Source organism: Dipodomys spectabilis, unplaced genomic scaffold (genome assembly GCF_019054845.1).
Source record: "Dipodomys spectabilis isolate Male_0828 unplaced genomic scaffold, ASM1905484v1 ptg000242l, whole genome shotgun sequence".
NCBI lineage: Eukaryota > Metazoa > Chordata > Mammalia > Rodentia > Heteromyidae > Dipodomys > Dipodomys spectabilis.
Window position 1 is genome coordinate 6,191,425 of NW_024870919.1, and position 11,920 is coordinate 6,203,344.

An 11,920-nucleotide genomic window follows, 5' to 3' on the forward strand; every position below is an offset into this window, starting at 1 on the left:
CTTGTTTAAAAACATTTTTTCTATGTATTTAATAAAATCAATAGATTTCACAATCACATGTATACAGTGTATACAAATAATATACAATGTAGAAAAAAGCCAGACTTGCCCAGCACTGGTGGCTAACACCTGTAATCCTAGTAACTAAAAAATGCTGAGATCTGAGGGTCACAGTTTGAAGCCACGCTGGGGGGAAAAGTCCGTGAGACTCATCTGCAATTAACCAACATAAAGCTAGGACTGGAGGTGTGACTCAAGTTTGAGCAAAAAAGCCAGAGAGTAACAACATGTTGAGTTCAAGCCCTAAAGCCAACACACACACAAACACACTCACACTCACGCAGCCAATACACTGGGAGACCACAACAGCTATAAAGAATGAAAATCCAACTCCACCTCCAAAAAGCCAGTTGTAAAGGACACACGTGACCATGGCTTTCTATTCCAAATGAGTGCAGGTGATGGGGTGTGGATGGACACTGAAATCCCAGCCTGCACTCAGCTGGAATGGATTGAAGCTGTGGCTTAAAGACATGTACTGTTTGCTAATTCCTAAAATCTCAAACTTTAGTTTTTCCCCCCCTTCATAAAAATGTTCTTTCAGCTGTGGAGAAGCTAATAGTTGTTTACAATTGTCAGCCTTTTAAGAAGCACTAATTTGTTCCCTTAAGAGTGCAAATGTTATTCTCCGTCTTCCCGGAGAATAACAAACAACACATAATATATGCTCCCTCCATGCCAGCAGCTTTTCAGGCTGGGGATTCCATCCAGGTCACCATGGGGCTTTCGTCTTTCATTACAAGTTCAGGATTTCTGAAATTCCTTCTTCTGAACTTTTGATTTTGGTGCATAAGGATTTTCTTGCTTGTAGAAGGCCTTTAACAGTTCCACAGCTTCCTCAGCCCGATATCCAGGGATGCACTGAAATGGTTTTCCCGTATTTGGTAAGTCAGAAGAGGCAACATTTAGAACGGAGCCACAGCCACCAAATCATTCATTCTGACAGCCGTAGACGACCAGCGGGATTTTCATCAGGCCGAGAGCAGCTGCACACATAATGCAGGGTTCCACAGTGACATACAACACGGTACGTTCAAACACAGCAGAAGGACTCTGGCCATTTCGTTGACACCAATCTAGGACTTGATCAATGGCGACCATTTCTGCATGTCGAGTAGCATTTTTGGTTTGATTCACTTCATTTCTTCCCTTCCCCACGATTTCATTGTTGTAGACCATAAGACAGCCAACAGGGACTTCGGTATTTTCAAGGGCGTCTTTGGCCATGCGCATCGCTTCCTCCATCCACCGTGCCATCTCCAGGGCCAAAGACACGGCGGTCGAGACGCCCGGGGCTGGCATGGACGCGGCCAACGCCTCTGCCTCCATCCAGCCGGGTTAACGCACAGCTCCGACTCGCAGGCCTTCCAGGCCGGGAACCAAGTATTTATCTTTTTAAATTTAAATTTTTGTTTTTCTATATTTTCTGGGTTTTTTTTCTTAATGTCTCTCCTATCATTCTGTCCAATCCATTTCCCTCTCTGAGATTAGGCCTTGGTTAAATTCACTCTCATCTTACCTCGCCACCACCCTATAATTCTATTTTTCCCCACATTTCTCCCTACATCTAATAATTTCTGGTTTGCCAATTTTTTTCTTTGCTATTCTTATCCCATTAATCCATAGTTGTTTGATGTTGAATAGATTGTATCTGTTGAACTAGATTGCGTCTATAGGGTTTTGACTGTGCAACTACCAAACTTTGGTTGATGCATGCCTTAAAATTATGTTCTAGCACAAAATTAGTGTTACTTTCATACCAAATGAGCAGAAAAAGCCAGAAAAACGGAAGAAAAATGGCAAGTCCAGGTATCTGGACTCCCACTCATGATAAACAGTTGACAGAATAGTTAGTGAATAATCCAGAGGACAGTTCCCAAAAATCTGTACAAACAATACTGGTAAAAATGGTGAATGAAAAGATTGAAAACCTGCAAAGGACTCAGTGTGAGCATGATAGGGAGAGAGAGAGGCAAACCAAAGATTAATACTGGAATCTCGTGAGAGTGCAGAAACTACTCAAAGATTGGTACAGGAAGTGCGTGAGCAGATTTAGAACAGTCAAAGAGCAATACAGGAATTGCATAAGCAGGCTGACAACAATCAAAGAGAAACACAGCAATTGCATGAGGAGGAGGATAACAGAAAAAGAGAAACACAGATATTGTGTAAGCAGGTTGAGAACAGTCAAAGAGAACTTCAGGAATTGCATGAACATGAGGAAGCTAATGAAAGAGTAATACAGCAATTGTGAGAGTGGAATGAGAATACACAAAGATCAAGAGAGACATTAATGGAATCCATAAAGAGACAGCTGAAAGAATTCAGGGAGACCACAAATGGAATCCTGAATAGAGCCTGGCAGAGGGAATGGGCAACAAAGGAAACCATAAACAATCAACTAAGTCATTTGAGAATAAACACTGAACACCAAATTAAGGAAATATAGAAGTTCATAAAAGATCTAAAAGAAAGCTCTAACAAAGAATTTGAAGCCATTAAAGCCGACCAACTAGAAGGAAAAGAAATTAAAAACAAAGTAGAAAGTCATGACAGTAGGTTAAACCATGCAGAAGATAGAATCTTGGAGATTAAAGACAGCCTTGATATTATAGAGAAATAACATACTACTATCCAAGACAAATCCAAGGAATATGGGATAGATCTATTCAACATTTGGAAGACACCATCAGTAGGTCTAATATGAGGATAATGTTTGTAAAGGAGCACCTAGAAACAGAAGTTAATGGTCCAGAACATTTGTTTTACAGGATCCTAACAGAGAACTTCCCAAACATGCAAAAAGTTAGGATTATTCAGATAGAAGAAGCTTTTAGAACCCAAAATATACCAGACCAGAACAGGACATGGCAATGTCGCATTATAATCTGCACAGTATCAATTCAGACCAAGGAAAAGATCCATAAAACTGTCAAGTAGAAAAGATCAATCACCTATAAGAGGAAATCAATTAGAGTCCCCTCAGATTTGTCAGCAGAGAGAATTAAAGCAAGAAGAGCCTGGAATGATGTATGCCATGCCCTAAAGACAAACAATTATCAATCAAGAATACTCTACCCAGCTACACTCTCCTTCATAATCGAAGGTCAAAGAAAAACCTTCCATACCAAAGACAATCTGAAACAATATATTTCCCAAGAAGTAGCCCTACAAAAGCTACTTAAACATGTCCTACAAATAGAAAACCAACAAGATCACAATAAAGGCCAAGAAACAGCACCCAAACTGAGAATCCAAGAACCATAGGAAGAACCCAGTTGCTGCAGCCCCCAGAAGGTGGATAACATGGCAGGAACTCCCAAACACCTCTCAGTCCTAACGCTCAACATTAATGGACTTAACTCTCCAATTAAGCCACGTAAAAAGGCTAGTTGGATTAAAAAGCAAGATCCTTTTATCTGCTGCCTTCAGGAATCACACCTTTCCCATGAAAACAAACACATTTTGAAAGTGAAAGGCTGTAACAAATCTACCAAGCAAATAGCCCCCATAAACAAGTGAGAGCTTCTATCCTAATATCAGATAAAATATACTTCAAATTAAAATTAGTGAAAAGAGATAAAGAATGTCGTTTTATACTAATTAAGGGATTTCCCATTCAGGAGGATATTACAAATCTAAATATTTATTCTCCAAACAAAAGACCACCCAGATTTATCCAAGAAACACTACTTTCCCTCAAAGCTCACATAGATCCAAAGACATTAATTGTAGGGGACTTTAACACACCACTATCCACACTAGATAGATTAACTCGGCAAAAACTCAACAGAGAAACTGCAGATCTAAACACCTGCATGGATCAATTAAATTTAACAGATATCTACCAAATATTTCACGCAGTAGCATCAGATACATGTTTTCCTCATCAGCTCACAGAAAATTTTACAAAATACACACCATTTGAGGTCACAAATCAAACTTGTCCAAATTCAGAAACATTATAGTTTTAAATTGCCTTCTCTCAGACCAGAAGGGAATAAAATTAGAACTCAACACCAAAATGCACCAAAAAGTCCTGTGACAAATAGAGGCTGAACAACACACTGTTGAAACACCAGTGGGTCATGGAAGAGCATAGAAAGGAAATTCAAATATTCATGATATTCACCAAAAATGAGGGGCTGGGAAGGTGGCTCAGTGGTAGAGCGCTTGCCTTGCATGCGTGAGGCCCTGGGTTCGATTCCCCAGCACCACATAAGCAAAAAGAAAAAAAAAAAGCCAGAAGTGGGGCTATGGCTCAAGTGGTAGATCGCTAGCCTTGAGCTGAAGAGCTGAGGGACAGTGCCCAGACCCAGAGTTCAGGCCCCACGACAGGACTTAAAAAAAGCCAAAAAACAAAAAATAAAAATGAACACACAAATTACTTGCTCCTTTTGGACACGGCAAAGGCAGTATTCAGAGTGTTTTATAGCTCTTAATTACTAAATCAATAAATTGGAGAGATCTGGAACCAACAATTTAGTGAGATATCTGAACCTCCTTGACAAAGAGCAACAAGATAAATCCCAATTCAGTAGATGGAAAGAAATAATTAAAATTACATCAGAAATAAACGAATTAGAATCCAAAATAAAAACATAGAAAGAATCAACAAAACAAGAGTTTGTTCTCCAAAAAATTAACAAAATTTATAGATTCTTAGCAAATCTTATCAAAAAAACAAGAGAACACACCCAAATAAATAAACTCAGAGATGAGAATGGAAACAGCATCCCAGAAAAAACCAAGATTCCGAAGATTAAAAGGAATACTTCTCAAACCTTTATGCTAATAAGTTTGAGAACTTGGCAGAAATAGATCTTTTCCTAGCAATTATTGACATGCCAAACATCAACCAAGATGAGTTAAACCATTTTAACTGGCCCATATTAAGCATTGAAATAGAAACAGCAATGAGACCTCCCATCTCAGAAAAGCCCAGGACCAGATGGATTTACAGCGGAATTCTACATGGCCTTCAAAGCAGAGCTCACATCAACATTCCTCCAACTCTTCAATGAAATTGTAAGAGAAAGTTCACTACAAAAATCATTCTTTGAAGCCATCATAGCCCTCATCCAAAAACCAGGCAGGGACTCATCATAGAAAGAGAACTATGGACTCATTTCTTTGATGACCATTGATGCAAAACTTCTCAACAAAATTTTGAGCAGTTGACATCAAAAATTCATCCAAAATATCATACACCACGATCAAACAGGATTCATTTCAGGGATGCAAATATTGATCAATATACACAAGTCAATTAATATAACTCATTACATCAACAAATGGCAAGGATAACCACATAGTTATTTCAATAGATGCAGAATAAGCATTTGACAAATCCAACAAATCCTTTATGATGAAGGTTCTGGAAAAATTAGGAATCCAGGGAACATTCCTCAATACAATAAAGGCTGTATATGACAAACCTACAGCCAGCATTATAATTAATGGTGAAAAACTAAAGCCATTTCCTCTTAACTCAGGAACATTACAAGGATGTCCACTCACTACACTTCTCTTAAATTTAGTATTAGAATGTCTATCTACAACAATAAGATATGATGCAAACATAAAAGGGAGAGGCTGGAAAGGTGGCTTTGTGGTACAGTGATTGCCTAACATTCTTGAGGCCCTGTGTTTGATTCCTCAGCACCACATAGGCAAAAAGAAAAAAGCTGGCAGTGGCACAATGGCTCAAGTGGTAGAGGGCTAGCCTTGAGCTGAAGAGCTGAGGGACAGTTCCCAGGCCCATTGTTCAGGCCGTATGACTGGACCCCCCCCAAAAAAAAACATAAAAGAGATCCAAATAGGGAAAGATGAAGTAAAATTCTCCCTCTTTGCAGACCATATGATTTTCTATTTAAAGAATCCCATGACTCCACTCCCAAATTACTGAAGCTGATTCAAAACTGTTGCAAAGCAGCAGGATATAAAATTAACCCTCAATAATCAATGGCTTTTCTGTATGACCACAATGAGGAAAGCGTTGGTGAAATCATGAAGGCAACTCCATTCATAATAGCGCCACCAAAAATACATTATCTAGGAATTAACTGAAGAAGTGAAGGACCTCTATTATGAGAATTTAAAAACCTGAAAAAGGAAATCAAAACAGAACTTAGAAAGTGGATAAATCTCCCATGCTTCTGGACTGGATGGATCACAATCGTGAAAACGGCAATACATCCCAAGGTGATCTACAAATTCTATGCAATACTAATCAATATTCCAACCTCATTTTTCAAGGAAATAGAAGAGGCAATCCAAAAATTCATATGAAACAGTAAAAGACAACAAATAGCGAAAATGATCCTTAGCAGAAAGAACAGTGCTGGAGTAATATCAATACCAAAATTCTAACTCAACTACAATGCCATAGTAATCAAAACAGCTTGGGACTGGCAAATGAAAAGACCTCAGGACCAATGGAATAGAATTTAAAACCCAGAAATGAACACACAGATCTATAGCCCCCTAATGTTCGATAAGGGAGTTAAAAAAAATAGAATGGAAGAAAGACAACCTCTTCAGTAAATGGCGCTGGCAAAATTGGTTAATCACTTGTAGTAAACTAAAGCTAGACCCTTATATATCACCCTGCACCAGAATCAACTCCAAATGGATCAAAGACCACGGAGTCAAAGCAGACAGCCTGAAAACATTACCGGATAGAATAGGAGATACCCTAAGTCTCCTTGGCACAGGCCGTAAAATTTTCTTAATAGAGACCCAGAAACACAACAAATTAAAGAAAAGTTGGACAAATGGGATTGTGCCACGCCTACTCCAGTGGAGTCTGCTTAGCATGGGAAACCATCTTTCAGACCTGAGAAAGGGGCTTCAGAGACCTATCTCTGAGTATTGGGACTTCACCGAAGTCTACCTCAGAGAATGGGGCTTTACAGAGACCTATCTCCGAGTTTTGGGACTTCACTGAAGTCTACCTCGGAGAATAGGGCTTCTAAGAGGCCTACTCCTGGAAAGGCTGGCAAACCCCTGGGAAAGATGTGTTTCTGCCTTTCTTTTCCTCATAAGAGTGCCTATTAATCTTTTACTGCTTCTACTGCTCTTTGTACTTACTCATTGTCAACATTCCTTTATTCAAAGCTCTCTCTTAAGAGTGTTGATGACTCCAATATCTTATGAGTGTCTTAAAAAATATGACTAACTCACCAGAGTTAAGTGCTACCCTGAAGCCCCTCTTATGGAGGCTAGTAGACAAGTTATAAGTAATTATAAAAGTATTGGGGGTTTCACGAAGTCACTTCAGCAGAAGGAATTGTTTGTAAGGGACTTACAAGAAGCTGTAGGCTCAGCTAGAGCAGAAAGAATGTATGGCAATTGCTGAGATAACTATTTAGGAGAAAGAATTTCCTGCTACTCTCTTTTATTTACTAAGAGACTTGCTAGATCTAGGTCTCCTTGAGGTTTACTATTAAAGAAGAAACAGGAAAGATCTTATGGGAAAGTTAAGGCCTCTATAAAGATAGGTAATGGTTAATTGGTGACAAACATCGTAATCGTTGTATTTCTTAGAGATAAGCCGGAAACAAGTGCCTATCAGGTGACCAGCTGGTGACCACCCAAAAATGAAGCCATGCAGCAAGATTGTGTAGCCTTTTGCCCTTTCTCATGGAGACTTTTGCTATAAAAGTTTGTTATCCTCTGCATTAAATCACACTCAGCATCCACTCCTATAGTGTGTGAGTTGTCTGTTTGCCATCTCCCCATCCTATACCAGGTTCCTCCCCTAGGTGTCCTCCGTGGTCCCGACAGAGCCTGGTCTGCGGCAGGATTGCATGAAATTGCACAGCTTCTGCATGGCAAAGGACATAGCTAGGAACATCAATAGAAAGCCCATGGATTGGGAGATGATCTTCACTAGCCATACAATGGACAAAATATACCTGGAACTCAAAAAAATTAAATCCCCCAAAAACAAATCCTCAAAGAAACAACTGCCCAATAAATAATGAACTAAGGTCTTAAAGAGAAACTTCTCTGAAGAGGAAAGAAAGATGGCCAAAAGACACATGACGAAACGTACAACCTCCCTAGCCATAAAAGAAATGCAAATCAAAACAACATTGAAATACCACCTCATCTGAGTTAGAATGGTTATAATCATGAATTCTAATAACAACAGATGCTCGAGGGGATGTGGACAGTAGGGAACCTTACCGCATTGTTGGTGGGAGTGTAAACTTGTTCAACCACTTTGGAAAGCAGTATGGAGTTTTCTCAAATGACTCCACATATAACTCCCCTATGTCCCAGCAATCCCACTTTTTGGCATTTACCCAAATGATCACAAACAAAGGTATCAGCACAATTATGTTTATTGCAGCATTATTTACCAAAGCTAAGATACGGAACCAACCCATATGCCCCTCAGTATATGAATGGATGAAGAAAATATCGTATATATACACAATGGAATTTTATGCCTCTATCAGAAAGAATGACATTGCCCCATTTGTTAGGAAATGGAAAGACTTGGAAAAAGTTATATTAAGTGAAGTAAGCCAAGCCCAAAGAAAGATAGGTCTCATGGTTTCCCTTATTTGCAATAACTAATGTACTTCTGAGACAAGCAGAAACGGTCAGATAAATTGATGTTACATAAAATGAAACCCAAAATAAGGATTTAAATGTTTTTTTTCTTTCTTGCAATTGTTTCTAACATATGTATAAGATGATTCCTTTGTTGCTTTGTATGTCCTTCCCTCAGGATACAACCCCTGCTTTCACTGTATTTGATGTTGTTTTAATTTGTGATGTGGAGAGAAAAAATAGATTGTTTAAATATGGATACAGGTGGACCCATTGCAACAATGAGATGACAAGACTTTATGTAGAAAAACGAAATGTACAACTTGCCTGGGGGGGAATATGGGAAGGGATGGGAAGGAGAAACAAGAGGAGGCAACAATGTTTGATAAGAAATTTACTCATTCCCTTGTCCATGTAATTGTAACCATTCTGTAAGGTATTTTCACAATTGAGATAAAAAAGAGGCAAAAAATCACCTCTACGGTTTTCTATGAAAATACAGCATAATACAATCTGTTCGTCAAGGAAATTAAACAGTAACTGGCAATATTGTCAATTTCATAAATGATATAAGAAGACTGAAGAACAAATTTCAAATCAAACTGGGTGATATAAAATTTACTTTGCCCCTGTAAACAACCTTTCAATTCTACCTATATCTTGTTCCCAAAATTTACTTTGCCCCTGTAAACAACCTTTCAATTCTATCTATATCTTGTTCCCAAAATGGTTCATATTTTATTCTAATCATATTTTTAATTAACTTTAATTAGTTGAATGGGATTTGCTATTTGATAAAGCAGTTTATGAATAGTGTTTAGTGAGGTTTTTTTTTTCTTTTTCTCTCCTGAGGTTTGATCTCTTATTCTGGGTGCTGTCCCTGAGCTCTTTTGGATGAATGCTTGAACTCGACCACTTGAGGCACAGCAGCACTTTCATAATTTTCTGAGATTTAATTGGAGATAACACTTTCACAGACTTTCCTGCCAGGGCTGGCTTCAAACCTCAATCCTCAGCCTCCTGTGCATCTAGGACAAAAGGTGTGAGCTGCTAGTGCCCAGCTTAATACAATGCATCTTTTTATTTTGGGCTAGTTCTGGGGCTTGAACTCAGGGCCTTGACAATGTCCTTGAGCTTCTTTTCCTCATGCTAGCACTCTATTACTTGTGTCATAGTGCCAATTCCAGCTTTTTTTGTTTATGTAGTACTGAAGAATCAAACAAAGGGCTTCATACATACAAGACAAACAGTCTACCACTAAGCCACATTTCATGGCTAATACAATGCACCTTGAGGTCCATTATCCCTTATTCATCTCAATCCTTTCTCATCCCTAAATTTACATAAACTTGCAATGTCATATATAGTCACTCAGAGGATATGCCACTGATCATATTTTCTTGATAGTCTTATTCACCAACATACTAAACTTATCCATTACAGAATTCTGTGATTTTAAATTCTTAATTATCACTTAGATTCACCCACTACTATTCTAAAATTTTTCCTAAGGTTAATGCAAATGTAATCTGTAATTCTTCAATAAAGTACATTCATAGAATGTCAAAGAGTTGGAATATGAACGTCACCTTCCGTTCTAGAATATTTTATTATCACTGCCCTCTCAAAATACTCCAATATTTATTAGTAGTCACTTCCTGTCATCATTTCAACCTACCATCCACGTGACTAAACATTACTTCATAGTCTACCACTACAGATGTGCCAATATAAAAAAGCTCATATAATTAGAAAATGTAGTCTATTTTATCCATTTCTCCCATGCAATATTAGTGTTTCCCAAGTAAGTAAGTCCATGTAAATTTTTCTCATTGATAGAGCATATTGTTTTGTATGCATATGTATAATTGTATAATGTCCTCAATGCGCATTTCAATATTTTATTATATGTTATTGTAAAAGGTTTTGTACATGTGTCTCATTGGACATAAGTTGAAATATATTTTGTATATAAAATTATGATTGAAAATGCTGGACCATAGGGGCAACTCTATATGTAATATCTTAATGATTGCCAATATGTTTATCAAGCTGACTATATCACTTTAAGTGTGAAGCACCAAGGTATAAGGATTCCAATTTCTACATACTGGCTGTGCAGGGCTATCTTATTGTTGCTTGTATCCACTAATCACTACATGTATGCAATGTCTAGGTATGATATGATCTTTCCATATGTTCTTTGGTTGTTGTTATATTATTACAGAGATATGTATTTGGATTTTTTGATAACTTATTCAGGAAGGTTAGTTTTTAATTGGCATTAATATTTATAAATTTATTACATTTTCTAAAAACAGCTGACCAGCACTCTTTGATTCATTGACAAATGACTATAAACTGGAATATATTTCTCTTTCCAATATTAAAGGTGTTAGTGTAAAATTGTTACGTTTGTAGAGGAAAGAGTGCAGAACTCAATGGGTCTGTAAGGCACCTGATTAAGTCCATATAATTACTTTCAAGGAATATTAATAAGGAGTAAAACCAAACATTTGTAGAATTTAATAAATTCTCTTTAATAAATGTCTCTTTAATAAATGGTGATAGGTTAGACAGTATTGGGAAGAATAAAAAATGAACATTGACTTAAACATAACAATTTATTCAAATATTAACTTCAAGCAGGATTAATACATGGCACATAAAACAAAAAGAGTCATGTAAATGTAAAGCAAAGGAAGATGTCTTGACAATTTTGGAGATGAAGCATTCTTAACTTAGGCATTAAACTTATGGGAAAGCAAAACTTGATATAGTAGAACTCAATGAAAGTGTAAAAAATTTGTCTGTGAAAGCTCATATACAAGTAGTGAATAGAAGTTGGGAGCAGAGGGCTCATGTATATCATCCTAGCTACATAGGAGGCTGTGATTTGAGTATTGCTGTTTGAAGCCAGCCCACAAAATAAAGTCCCTGAGAATCATATCTCTGATTAATCAGCAAAAAAGCAGAAGTAAAGAATGACTCAAAGGGTAATTTTTTAACAAACTGCAACAAATCTCAATGACCCTGAGTTCAAGCCCCAAGAACACACATACATGTACAATTAATAGTAGTAATACTAATAGTGATGATAATGATGATGATGATGAGGAGGAGGAGGATGATGACGATGAGGATGAAGGGTACTCCTCATCAAGGATAAAATATTTGCAAATCCTATACCTGAAGAATGCCTCAAATCGAGACTCTACATAGAACTCTCAAAACCTAATGTTAAAAACATCAATTAGACACCAGCATAATATATCTTGTAAAAAATAAGCACAAG

The 11,920-nt window shown here is 37.5% G+C and overlaps 1 protein-coding gene across 1 annotated transcript; it reads right to left on the reverse strand.

Moving 5' to 3' along the window:
- Window positions 1–990: 990 nt before the first annotated feature.
- LOC122124716 (tRNA-specific adenosine deaminase 2-like) lies at window positions 991–1,389 on the reverse strand. Its single transcript, XM_042699416.1, has one exon. The coding sequence runs from the start codon at window positions 1,387–1,389 to the stop codon at window positions 991–993; it is 399 nt and encodes a 132-aa protein (XP_042555350.1).
- Between the last annotated feature and the right edge of the window lie 10,531 nt (window positions 1,390–11,920).

What these genes read in the sequence shown, in the direction of transcription:
- LOC122124716 (XM_042699416.1), bottom strand. Translation starts at nt 1,389, where the DNA reads ATGGAGGCAGAGGCGTTGGCCGCGTCCATGCCAGCCCCGGGCGTCTCG.